At 41.0% G+C, this 14,423-nt stretch overlaps 1 protein-coding gene across 3 annotated transcripts in view; it reads right to left on the reverse strand.

Annotated features, from left to right (window-relative positions):
* WWTR1 (WW domain containing transcription regulator 1) overlaps positions 1–14,423 on the reverse strand; it is a 133,797-nt gene that overhangs the window by 24,538 nt on the left and 94,836 nt on the right. For all 3 annotated transcript variants that reach the window (XM_057737866.1, XM_057737867.1, XM_057737868.1), the window contains exon 4: positions 23–225. In XM_057737866.1, coding sequence (XP_057593849.1) covers positions 23–225 — 203 coding nt within the window. The remainder of the gene's footprint in view (positions 1–22; positions 226–14,423) is intronic.

Genomic DNA, 14,423 nt, shown 5'->3' on the forward strand with positions numbered 1-14,423 from the left:
TGGGTACCACCAAAGTCCATACCTGCCTCATGAGCTCCTCTTGGCGCATCCTAATCCTCTCCCTCTCCATCTGGATCCTCTGAAGCCGAAGTTTCTGCTGCTGCTGCTGTTGGGTGGTCAGCGCATTAGGCATACTCATGAGCCCTGCTGGTGGGTTCTGAGGAGGGTGGTTCTGCTGGCTCAGGGAACTGGGTGCCATCTGCTGCTGGTGTTGGTGATTCATCACTACAGGAGGGAAGGACAGGGAGATTAATGACCAGGAACCACAGCACCTTATCAAACAGAGATCATCAGAATGCTTTGTGCTTTACAGTATAGATTCCTGAGATTCCTTCCAAAGTACTTTGCTGTTAATCATTACTGTTTAAGTAATTATTACCTTAATTCAATTCATGGAGGCTCAGATACTGGCCCCTCTCCTGACTTACCTAGTCTCGCCTTCTGTGCCGATTTCACACCTTGCCTGTGTCTAGAGTACATTTTAAACCTGTCATAGAACATAGTGGTCATAAGTGAATTCCACAAAGGTGGCTGCAACATAAAAGCTAATTTCACCAGGACGTCTGGGTGTCTGTATGCACGTCCTCAGACAACCGGCATGTCTGTGGCAGAGCTGAGGAGGACAGGTGATCATTGATAGGTGGTGGGTAGAAAATAATATTTAGGATGGATGAGGGAATTGACAAGTAACATGTAAAGCACAGCACCGAGATCAGGGACCTACACAAAAGCAGGACCCCATTCATGCTTTGTTAAAAGAGGGTGCCCCAAAGAAATAATTTAGTGAGAAATTATTAGTGAATAATTAGATAAGCATTTAGTGAGAATTATCACGAGCAGGAAATGATATAAAAATGTTAACAGAGTTTGTGATTGGATAAAGCCACAAGAAGTGTTTTAACCTTTTGAAGGATTTTCTATTTGTCTGTATTTACCAGCATTTAAAATTTTAGCGTGCAGTACTTCACATTACAAAAAAAATCTTTTTAGTCCTTTAATAAATTCTATAATTGGTGTTCCCCTCCCCCCTCCAAAAAAATGCATCTTTAAAAGTGCTAGCTTTCCTCAAAACAGTTTACCAGTCCGATTTGCTTAACTTCAGCCTGGGTATTACCCTATAGTAAAGAAAACCATGCTTTTCAGTCTATTTGCTCCTAGGTCAGGGCCAAAGGCAACAATGTGTGATTTTATATACTTCATTTCTGAGGAAAAAACTCTCAATTTTTGCTATATTTCATATCACTACCTTTAAAAGATAAAATTATTGGCATATTTTACTTAAAGTTCAAAGAGAAATATTTCAGATCTTCGGTTTGTCATGAATGTTACACGGGAACATATTTTATAACTAAATTTTCTTAGATGAATTTTAAAGTCACCTCATCAACTATGCATTAAATGAATGTGTAATACACACACACACATTGAAAAGAAAGTACAAAGGAACCCTCCTACACTGTTGGTGGAAATGTAAACTGGTACAACCACTATGCAGAACAGTATGGAGGTTCCTTAAAAAACTAAAAATAGAACTACTATAATATCCAGCAATCCCACTCCTGGACATATATCTGGAGAAAACCAGAACTTGAAAAGATATGTGCACTCCAATGTTCATTGCAGCACTGTTTACCATAGCCAAGACGTGGAAGCAAACTAAATATCTATGGACAGAGAAACGGATAAAGATGCAGTACATATATACAATGGAATATTACTCAGCCATAAAAAAGAACAAAATAATGCCATTTGCAGCAATATGGATGGACCTAGAGATTATCATACTAAGCAAAGTAAGTCAGACAGAGGAAGACAAATACCATATATCATCATTCATATGTGGAATCTAATTTTAAAAAATTATATAAATGAACTTATTTATAAAACGGAAACAGACTCACAGACCTAAAAAACAAAGTTATGCTTATGGCTACCAAAGGGGAAGCACAGAGGGGAGGGATAAATTAGGAGCTTGGGAATAACATACACACACTACTATATATAAAATAGAGAATCAACAAGGACCTACTGTGTAGCACAGGGAACTCTACTCAATATTCTATAATAACGTATAAGGGAGTAAATCAACTATACTCAAATAAAAGTTAAGAAAAGAAACAAGAAGAAAAGAAATGAAACAGAAAGAAAAGTACCAACACTGAAGATTTTCTGTAGAAGAACTGGTTTCCGTAAGGAAGAATTAATTCCATGATAGGAACTTCCTCTGGATGGGAGTAGAGGTGGGATAAAAATAATCTTTTTTTTTTTTTTTTTTTTTTGAAATTTACTTATAACTCACTCAGAGCTTTACTGCATTCCCACCATGTGCTGGGCACTGGGCTTGTAGTTAGATAAACAGCTCCTGCCCTCACAGGAACTAACAGACTATTTCAAGGAATGTGTGAAGAAAGCAGGTGGGTTTTTATGCTTGGCTGTAGAGCACTACAATGTTAGGCTTTGTAAGGATTCTTGGAGAGTATCTAGTCCAGCTTTTTATTTTGCGAAACCCAGGGAAGTGAGGGGCGGGCTCTGTTTAGAAACAGGTGGAACCAGGCCAAAGTTGAACCCCCAAACCCTGTCTACCTGCCCTTTCAACTGTCTTTGGCCACCGACAACAATTATTGAAACTCTACATACAGCTTGGCTTCAGTGGATTGCAAGGAAGTGCCACTTAAACAGCAGGCCCTCAAAACAGGGCCCTGGGCCCAAAGGTTGCTCAGGTTACAATTAGGAAGGGTTCAAGGAGGGTTTGGACAGATGGACAGCTCTGCTCAATCACAAGGAAGTCACTCAAGGCAACATAAGATACTGGAGTGTTCTTCCCAAACAGTTTGGGTTTCAAGCCCACCACCAAGAACTCTCACCTCCTGGCACCAGCCCCGGCACACAGGGAAGCTCAGTAAATGATGAGATGAATGAATGAAACCAGCTGGGCATTCCTTATATTCTTAGTTTGAGAGCAGAAAAAAAGCACAGTTGTGATCGATGCCAAAATAACTGAAATAAGTATTTCATTTCTACAGCTTGTCGGAGCATAATTACAATCTCCATTTGAAGGCCTGGGTGGGAAGGTCAGGGATTGGGCACACACTGTGTCATAGGGAAAAAGCTCTCTAAAATACCCATTCAAGTAAGACAAAGTCCAGATATCCAGAAGGGTTTAATTCATAAGATCTCTTTCAGGCCAGGAGACGGAAGCTTAGATGGAAGAATGGTGATTCTTTCCAGGCACAGTCGTTTCTGAACCTTCTGAAAAAAGTATGCTCCTATTTTTCTGATGTAACTACTATAGACAAAAAAAAAAAAAAAAAAAAAAAAAGCCCAATTTATCTATAAGAGAAATGTGTAAATTGAATATTTCCAATATCTGAAATCCCCAGGTTTAGGAAAAAAGAAGCTTTAAAATGTTAAAATTTTTGGTTAGCAGTTCAGAGGTTATGCTCATTTTTATAACTCAGATTCTCTGAAAAATATGAACACTGCCTCAGGTCTGGTACTTACTAACATAACAGATCAACTGGATCAAAACTCTCTTCCGTGACTTGGTAAGACAGTCCCCTCAGTCTACGCACACGGGGCTCTGCTGCTCCGCTCCACACACCATCTAGTGACTGCTCAGCAGGCTTTATGGACGTCTGCATCCTTATCTGGGGGAGGCTAAGCCTTGGAGAAGATCTCTTCCAAAACCACACCCTTGTGAGCCTTTGAAACAGCAGCCCTTACAGGGACCATCCATGGGGAGTCACGGTGGATATGCTGCTTTCTTCCGTTTGATTTAGATTTGACCATTCAGACTAAACTCAGACTAAACATCTCCAGCTATTAACTGTAGTGACTGGAAAAGAGTAGAACTTAGCCAATGGCTTTGTTCTCAAAGTCAAGTACACCCACCAACAGAGAAGTCTATATGAGATTATTCACCATAGTACTGTCCATAACAGCAAAAGACAGAAAAGTGTCCACCAATAAGAGCTCATGATCCATTCATTGAGAGGAATTCTGTGTGGCTATTCCAAATTATGAAGAAGCTCTGTAGGTACTTCTATGGAACAATCTCTAAGAAACAACGTTCAGAAGGGGGAAAAAACCCAGGGAACAGAAATGTATGTAAGAGCGTGCGACTCCTAATTAGAAACATGGGGGCAGTGGGGGGCAGGGGTGCATATGATATTAATACCTGTACAGCAAAGCTTTCTAGGAAAATACACAACAGTGGGTGCCTCTGGAAAGGAAACTGGGTGTCAGGGATGGGAGGAGATCCTCATTTTCCTCTTCTCTACTGTTTGAAGGTTTTCCGTGTGCATTTCTTGTTTATGTAAAACATAAAAATGTAAAAGTAAAAAACAGAAAACAAAAGCATGGTCATGTGTGCATCAAATATGCAAAATATTTTCTTAGTGGAGTGAAAGGAGGTAACCCCAAATTATTTGAAAAACAATGAATAAGACTTAAAAGAGAGTCAAGATCCTTAAAACCAAGAGCCTGCCTGGTGTAACTTCTCCTTGTGGAGGTTAGGAAACAGGACCCAGAGAAACAGTGAATTTGGTCAAGATCATAAAATGGTCCAGGGCCTAGAAGCCAGGTGTCCTGACTCAATCCAGGTGCCCATGATTCAACCTGTTGCTCTGCTCCCTCTAGTCGCTTCATGTCAGACTATTAGGTTGAATCTCATGAACTTCACCAGTGGCTGAGGTTCTTTAAAACCACTGCTTTTGTAGCAACTCAGAGACAAAGAGGCAGAAGGGGCCCAAGACAGATAAACAGAGAGGAGGTCCTCAGGAGATCACGTCTAGAAAACATCTAGGTTTGCAAAGAACATCCAAATGTGCAATGAACAAAACACTCCTTGGGATAATATTCCATAACATTTTAAGGAGGGAATATGTTCAGTTAAAAGAAAAAAGAAAAAGGCAGACTATCTCAGATGCAGTATCTGAGGCCAAACCAGTTAAGGGCAGACTGCCATTAAATGTCTCAAAAAGGCTAAAGACCTAGTCAGTTCTAGACTTTTGCCAGTCCCCACAGAAAGGAATAACCCAAACAGATGATTTCTCCATTGAAGCAGGAATGCATCAAAACTAAAGCAGAAACTTTTTTTTTTCCTTCCAAGAAAGTCAGAATTTAAATTTAAATCCACATTTATCTTTTTTACCCTTTTCATCTCCTTTTCCTTTTTCTTTCTTTCTTTCTTTTTTTTTCTTCTTCAATAATTGGCTTTCTCTTCTGTGCTTGGCAATCAAACATAACCAAGCTCTGCAGATATGCAACCAGATACAATTCACTGCTATTATTCAATATAAAAGAAAAACACCAAGAAAAACAAACTCTGCAGCATCTGAGACATGAACACTCTTGATTCAATGATTGTGTCCTTGGTGAAATAAACGAGCAACATGGGAATGGCGTGTGCAGAGGGGGTGACTACCCTTGACCCTCTGGTTAATTTTCCCCGGGACACTGACGCACCCCTTGACCTGCTCTACCAAACACACTCGGTCACGTCTACAAAGCCTCACCAATAGGCTGGAGGCCAGGAAGGTCCCTGGACTCAGTTCTAAGCCTGCACATCATCTGTATAAGAAGCAGATGGAAAAGGTAAAGGCTTCACTCCTGAACTTTTGCCTTTTGCAGCACCAGGAATAGAGAGCGACAGCTCACAGACAAAGTGTTTTGGCAGCGTCCCCGAGCCAGGAGCTGCAGACAAGGAGGGAGGCCAGGGAATCAGGCTGCCTAGCGTGCCTCCTGGAATGTTTGACAAATGTCTTTCTGGCCTCAGAGAGGTTCAGTGGCTTGCTTTTTTGTGTCCTGGGCTTACTTCCCTTGTTTTCAAAATAGGCTATGGTTACACACACACAAACAAAATGGCAAGTGAAGAAAACAAAACCATAAGATTAGGCTCAACTACAAAACCCGTCACGGGCCTGCATGGGGCTGACTCTGAGCAGATTATAGAAAGGACAACCAGTGTGCCAATGGCTAGAAGCCACACCTAGGCCCTAGAAAGACACAGAAATTACTTTATTCCCTTCAAATCCCTCTCCCTGACACACATGTGAGTCAGGGGTGGCAGGGCGCAAGAGAGGAATACCTGACGCTAGTTAGGCATTTTTCCTCTTATCCTCAGCCTCCTTTCTGCTCATGACAACAAACTTCTCAGCCAAGTTATCTCTATACATAGCTCTTGAGTTGAACTTTTAAAAATACGTGATTTTGCAAGTGAGTGAGAAAGACCTCCCTGGCCCTCCCAGCACCCACTCCCCAACTGTACTTCTCTCCCGTCAATAATGGAGCAAGTTTCACATGCTGTTGAATACGATGCATCAGTTTAATAGAAACATAATGCCCAGGAGTCCACTTCATATAAACAAATGATTGAATAAATAAATAAATGGCAGGAGAAGAGACAAATTTGTACAGAAGAATTCCAAATAATTTGATGTAGTTACACTGTTCTCAAGGAAGGGGAGAACACTCCCACTCCTGAAGCGTGGATTGTGCATAGGGACTGCCTCCCAAAGAGCACAGTAGCAGATGGGGTGGGGGCGCAGTAACTTTCCACGGCAGAAAGCTTATACATCAGTCAAGTGACCAAGGTCAGCATCAACAGTGATGAGTCAAGGGGATAAGGCGTGATGCTTGGTAAGATATGATGAGAATGGTACTTTACCTCTGTAGTCTTCTTCCCCAAAACCCATCACTCTAACCTAATCAGAGAAAAACATCAGATAAATTCCAACAGAGGGAAATCCTACAAAATTCCTAAGCAGTACTCCTCAAAATTATCAAGGTTGGGACTTCCCTGGCAGTCCAGTGGTTAAGACTCCGTACTTCCACGGCAGGGGGCACAGGTTCGATCCCTGGTCAGGAACTAAGATCCCGCATGCCTCACAGCCAAAAAAAAAAAAAAAAAAAAGTTAAGGTCATCAAAAACAGGAAAGTCTAAGAAACTGTCACAGCCAAGAACAGCTGAAGGAGACATGACAAGTAAAGGTAATGTGGTATACTACAGGTGACATCAAGTAAAAAACTAAAGAAATCTGGATAAAGTATGGATGTCAGTTAATAATAATGTATCATTATGGGTTCATTAATTATAACAAATGTAGCATACAATGTAAGATGTTAATACAGAAAGTTGGGTGGGGATATATGGGAATTCATCAATTTTTCTGAAAATCTAAAAGTTATAAGAAAAATGTGTGTCTATGTGTTTATGTGTATATATGTGTGTGTGTGTAGTAACCATGTCTTCAATAAATACCAGGAACTGCTGGGCACTGTCTCTTCAATACTCACCATTATTAGTTTCTATAGCATATATAAAAAATGAATAAATGCAATAGTGCATATTTAAAAAAATGGATAAATATTCAAAAGAAAACATGGTCTAAGTGCGTTCCCTGGGAACAAATAGATATTAAGCTTAAAAAAAACCCAAACAGCTGCTTCCAGTGTTCCATGGTCAAATAAGTTTGAGAAATACTGGACTAAGCAAAGTTAAAGATTTTATTTTATTGCAGGATTTCTCAGAGCCTTTAATATACTAACAGACAGTGAGATTTTCCAAGAGGGAAATATAAAATGCAGCACTTCTCAAAGTTGGAAGACTAGTGTTCTCCTGAGGAGGGATACCGTACTGGGAAATGCTGGTCCACTGCATCTTAGCAGATGTCTTGGCAGCATTGAATTATGAATTGAATTGAAAATGAATTAATATTTATTAAGCTCCTACTATGTACTAAGCTCTTCAAAGTCAACTAAGCAGCTGTGTAGGACGTGGAGCCAGAGAAGGGGACACCGCAGCCTGTGGATGTTAACGTGGTCTCATGCCTAGAATTATCCAATGTTGTTCAAGATACAAAGTAACAGAAAAACAAATCAAAGCAAAACACAGGGAAAGTGAGGGTTATAAGAGACTGCCAGAATATCTGCTGAAATTCTACATCAGCAAATGTTGATTTAACAGGAAAATCTCAAAGATGGTTTTAACTTGTATTTCAGTTTTCACAGATGGTAAGCAGACTCTTGCTAAATGAACTTCAGTGCCATATATTCAAAATAACCTTTTAGTTTAGTTTCAGGGTTTCTTTTCTTTTTTCTTTTTTTTTAAACAGGCTTCTATGATAAAACAACATCAAGCATACTAAAGAACCCTTCTAACATCAGCCCTTGAGTGTGGGAAGAGCTTCGAAGAGCTGACTTGTTGTGAAAACCTGGCTGTAGTTTGCTCAAAGTAAGTGAATAAGTAACATTCGAATGCTGCACACACCTTGGGTAATGCACTTGATTTGGGATGTGGGAAAACTTCCTCCTCCCAGATGGAACAGGTGTTCAGTTCAGTTTGAAGTTTGGGCTAATACGTTTATAGAAATTGCATTGGAAACACATTCCAGAAACCTAAACACCCATGAGAGAGCAACACAAGTTCTCCTGCATCATGGACTGCTACAACTGGAAGCTTAACAATCACTCCATTCTCTGGTCCTGCTCTACAAATGCTGAAACACTTCTGTCACAGGGAGTGACCAATTGTCCTGGTTTGACTAAGGAGCTTCCTGGGACATGGGACTTTCAGGGCTAAATCCAGGGAGAGTCCCAGGCAAATGGGGTGGTTGGTCACCCTAAGCCTGTGACTGTCCACATCCCCAGAGCTAACTCATGGCAATAGAATCCAAGTTTCCTATTTCCACCCTAACCTGTTCCCTTACAAAGAGAACCAGCGCCCATATGAAACAACCATTTGATATTTAGAATGACAGTCAGGCTGTTCAGATTAGCTCTCAGTGTGTCCTCCATGGTTACAACTAGCTGGCTGTCATTTTGTATCCATAGGATTTGGTAATCAGAGAAGGAATATGACTCCTGCACTTACTCTGTAACTTTTTAAGGAAATCAAGCACTATTTATGACATTGCATTGCATCACTCGTAAACATGTACTTGGTTAGGCCTGAAAGTCAGGAAATCTTTCCTGTTGGATTCTGGGTTGAGCCATATGCATAGAACAGAAGCTCTTTTAAGAAACACTGAACTGTTCTCTTCCTGTGACTTGAACTCTCACCTTCCTAAGGGCTGGATGTGTGCTCTTTATAAAAAAAGACCTAGGAAGGAGCCAAGTCTCCCCCTGCCCCGTGGAACCAACCGCAATGATACAGATCTTCCCTATAAGCATAGAACAAAAATAATTTAGTGCATTTCAAACCTGACCTGCTGATGCACACAGTAGGCACTAAATACATTCTCCCTGAACTAAACTTCAGGGTTTATGGGTCCGAAATTGGTGTAAGATATCACTTCATTTTTAAGAAGATGATCAGCATAGACTTTTTTCTAATTTAAAAGAAACATAATAAAGAAGAAAAATCAGAACAAACTGAAAATCCCTCCCCACCACACACACAGATACAACCCTTTCTCTTGAGGATGCATTTTAATCATTACTCCCATAACCTCATAAGTGAATAATGAATACTAGATCTTTGTTGCTGCTTTCTCTTTACTTCTAGAACACAGTTCCTGTTCAGGACCCACTGCATTTCGCTCTGTTTTATCATTAGTGGTCTACACACCCCACTATACTCATCACAGCGGGGGCCGTGTATTTACCCTCCTTTGAAGCATCCCCATAAAAGTTCAGGCTGGAAGGGGTTGAGTCCATTTTGAGCAGGGTTCTCAGCTCTTTTCTTAGCAGGAGGATCTCTCTCCCGAGCCTGATATGTGGCAGGAAGCAGAGACACCCCACATGTGCAGGGGTTCATTCATAGCACGCCTGGGGCCTGTGCTAGAGCCAGTGCACGCTTAGATGGCAGCTCTTTTGACTCTTCTCTCAGTTCTCTTGGTCTGGCTCTCACTCTGCTTTCCCTACAGGCGTTTCCCAACTCTTGTGTCAAAATATTAAAGTTTTAAAATATGTCGAACAGACACAGCTCTTGGAGACCGAATACTAACTAAGCTTAGCTTCTGCTCACATGCCCCTGAAACCCTGGCATGTGGCCTTGGGACACCATTTAAAACCAATGATTTAAGCCAATTCACTCATTTTTGAAATGAAGAAACTTGGAAGGTTAAGTGACTCAGCACAAATCACAGGCATAGACTGTGACAAACCTAGGAAGCCCAGGAAATATGTTGGAATGCATGGCTGGCGTCAGCTGCATTGACCACCAGTCACTGCCCTGTCCTGCAATCAAAAAATACTTACTGAGTTAAATTTGGTGACAAGGATCAAGAGGAGTTTCCTTCCCCTAGTTCATGAAAGGTCTAACGCAGACTAATTTAATTAACGTATTTACTTATAAAATGAAATTAACGCGGATCACATGTTATGATGACACCGTTTATGTGACCTGGTTTTACAGAAAATGGTATAGGGCTTTCTTCTTCAGTCCTTAAAAAAGGCAAAAGCAGATAACTTTGAAGAGTTACATTTCATAATTCAGGAAGGTTTAACCTTCCTGAATTATGCTGCCATCAGACACTACTAGCCCTTCTGGCCACAGTGGCTTCGGGGAACTAGTGATATGCAACAGATAGATGCCAAAACATACAGGTGTAAATCGTATCTGACATATGTGTGGATCCAGCCACACCAAGCTTCAAAAATATTCCAACATCAAGAGTGTCTGGGTGCAGCTGCAGGTCTTTTCCTCTCTGTTTATGGGCCGTACAAGGCTTAACTCATGTGAACTGGCCAATGTCAGGTGTCACACAGCCCTGTCTGATGGAAAACACATGTCTACGGAGGTAGAAAAGAAAAACCCAGCCTCAATCCAGCCTGGACTCAGTCACGATACAATGAAGGGGGAAAAGGACTGCAGACACGTCTCTCGCCCTTCTTGCGTCTCTCTCAGCTCCTGCCAACAATGAGTCGCTTGTTTCTCTTATTTCCCAGAAACAGTATTAGCCGTCCAACAAGGTCAGCAAAAAAAAAAAAAAAAAAAAAAAAAAAAAGCAGCTTTTCACTTCAGGGTGCATTCAGTTCCAAAAATCTGTAAAGTATTAAACCAAGAAGTTGCACTATCCCAACTTCACACTGAGCCCTTTATTCCAATTCTGGGTGAGAATAACTATAAGGAAATTTCTCAGCTGGCTCAGTTGATAAGGCACCGAGTTCTGGGAACCACGTGCATTCAGCCACACTTTCTCGGCTTCAAACCTTAAAATCACCTCCAGTGCCCCCAAAACTGAACAGGTGAATGTTAGGTTTTCCAGGTGCCCCCCAGCTTGTCTGGTTTTAGACTTATAACCCACACTGCATTTACTTCACAGGAAACCCTGAATTTTTAGCACGAGCAAATTATTTTTCTACTTGCTATCCTGTCTGCCCATCCAAACAGTAATCTAGACAACAAACCAGGGTGCAAGCACCCAGGCAACTCTGCCCTCTTAGGTGTAAAGATGGAAATGCCTATAACATGGGTTTTTACGTCTTCCTAGCAAAAGCATCATCTACAATGTATATTTTATTGGCATTTAAAGGATTTCAACATCAGTTTTCATCATTTTAATAGTTCCAGAACAAGCTAGAGGGAAAAAAAGAAAAAAAAGCACATCTTTCTGGCATGTTCATTCCTTCTGGGTCCTTCTGCTATAAATACACCATATTTCTTCCACCTAAAGCAGCACCAGAATGTGCTACCCAGATTCCATCTGATTTCTGGGATACCTCAAGATTTATCAAAAGTGGCCAGGCAGGAAGCACATCTATGAAGGCACTGAATTTAGGCAAATAATGACCTAACTCGGAAAAAAGAGGAAATTGGGTGCTTCACTGTGCCGCTTCACAAAGTTATCTTTGTGTCTTTGAATTTCATTCCATGGCCTGGTAACAGCAACAAAACCAAAACGTTTCTTGTTTTATTATCTTCAGACAATAGGTATTCTTTTATCCCAGCAGGAAATGGAAACTCTGATTCATACATTTATTTTCATTAGTCAGGAGAGAGTTTATTGTAGCTTTTTATTGGTTAGCTTTCCTGAATTATTATAAAACTACTCCAGGTGCAAAGTGTGGCAACCCAAGCTCAGTAATAGAAAATGAATCCACAGCTGTGTTCCACAAGAAGCGGGAAGAAGTTGCCAGTGTGGGCAGCTAGTTCTTAACCTGCTTTCTTTTTATTACGTGCCATTTTAGCAAACATCTTTATTATTGAAAGAGCTCATACGACAGACACTCCAACAGATAAGTCAGAGGATTTGAACGATTTATGAAAGGGAATATGTATTTATTTACTAATCAAACATGGAAAAATTATCAGCTTCACAAGGAATCATAGAAATGCAAATTAAAGAGCCATTCTTCAGCAATCAAATTAGCAGAAATAATACAGTAAGGTGATGCAGGTGCTTTGCAAGGGGCCATGAGTACTCAGGGAAAACACCGAACAAACAAGAATTTAACCAGGGGTAGCAGGACTAAGAAATCTGCTAAAATTAGTTGTCAAATTTTGAGACTTTGTGTTTATATGTATTTTGAGGACTGTACCCCTAGATCTTATAGGATTTCTAGTGACCCCAAAAGGTTAATTACCTTTGAAATGAAAATGTATCAAAATACTAATGGTGGTGGTGTTTGGCTGGTAAGCCTATGGAAGATTTTTTTCTTTCCACGTTTCATTTTAAATATTCACTCATCAAATATCTGCTGAGCCCCAAGCAGGTGCAAGGGCCTGTTTCTAGATGCGAGAGATACTGCTGAACAGGACGGAAACATCCTGGAGATTATAGTCCAGTGGGGAGACAAACAGCAAATATATAGTATAATTCTAGCGATAAGGGCTTTGAACAAACAAATGCAGAACTATTTCCAAGAGTCATTCCTTCTGTGCCTGATGAGGTAATGTGTGATCTAAAAACATCTGGATAAAATGCAGAAAGCAGGGTGGGGGACATTCTAGGCTTAGAGACAGTAAGTGCAAAGGTCCTGAGGTAGGAAGGTGCCTGACCTGTGGGCTTGGAGTACTTAAGCAAAACAGGGTGGCCCACGTGGCTGAGGGGCACAGGGGGAGGGGCAGAGACCAGGGCCTATGGGGCATCATGGCTGTGGTGAGCACTGGAGTTGGCCTCTATTCCAAAGTAATAGAAATCTTCAGGCTCACTGCTCTGACTACATGGGAAACTGCCAGAGTATTTCATACTTTATGCTAAAATAAGAAATTGTGAAGAAATCCAGAGATGGCGAAGTTCTTGGGGTACACTCACCTGATGTGGAGGAGAAACAAATTTTTTCTGTGTCTGTGGACTGTTCTCTCAACCCTGTAAGGTGGTTCAGAGTCATTTTAAGGAATAAAGGAATAAGCTTTGTGGTAGAGGTAAGGGGAGGTAGAAACCAAAGCAGCTCTGCTTTTAAGCACTTTCAAAAGGAGATTCTGGTCCCAAGCAAAGCAAAACAAAAACCAACACCTCTAAATTTCCTTTGGGAGGATATGCCAAGGGGGTTCTGTTCTTAAAAACAAAAAACAAAACAAAACACACAGCAACAACAAAGAGCTACAACTCTGGATTTTCTAAATTGTATCCCTGAGTGCAGCTGGGTATGCAGGGTAGCCCTGTGGTCTGCAGCCGTTCCTGGCTGGTGCTCTGAGATGATGCCACCACCCAGGGTCTGGGGAGGGCAGAGAAAACCTCTCTCTGAAAGTCCTGGTGTTGTTCACAGTTGGGAGATTTTTGAGGACTGTCTGCTAGAACACAGTGTCTAGATCACTTATGGGGAATTCATGGAGAACTCCCTCTTCTGCCTCGACACTTGTAAAACACTGGTTTCTCCTCCACACCAGGCAAGCCTTTCCCTCATGGCTGCTTTGACTCCTGTAACTGAACATCTCTCGCCCTCTCTGCACAAGCCCCTCAAGTCTCAGAATCAAATCTGTAGGCACCTCTAGCAACCACACGAGGCCTGCAGTACTCATTTTTCTCCTTGGCTTTATTATTTTCTCAGCCGCAGTCTTCTACCCCAACTTAAGTCAATTATTTATATGTGTACTTTTTTATTTTTTGGCTGTGCCACGCGGCATGTGGGATCTTAGTTCCCCCACCAGGGATCGAACGTGCGCCTCTTGCACTGGAAGAGCAGAGTCTTAACCACTGGATGGCCAGGGAAGTCCCTATATGTATACTTTGGAATTAAGTGTTTTGGAAGAGGCAAGAGTAGAATCAATGGATGGAAGCATCATAGTTTCATTTTAAAACTCTCTCTCTGTATATACAGCTATACCAATATAGTATTTTCTTTTAATTTTTATTTTTTATTGGAGTATAGTTGATTAACAATGTTGTGTTAGTTTCAGGTGTACAGCAAAGTGATTCAGTTATATATGTACGTATCATCCTTTTTCAAATTCTTTTCCCATTTAGGTTGTTACATAATACGGAGTAGGGTTCCCTGTGCTACAAGCAGATCTTTGTTGGTTATCTGTTTTATATACA

The sequence above is a fragment of the Hippopotamus amphibius genome, chromosome 6, assembly GCF_030028045.1.
Source record: "Hippopotamus amphibius kiboko isolate mHipAmp2 chromosome 6, mHipAmp2.hap2, whole genome shotgun sequence".
Lineage (NCBI taxonomy): Eukaryota > Metazoa > Chordata > Mammalia > Artiodactyla > Hippopotamidae > Hippopotamus > Hippopotamus amphibius.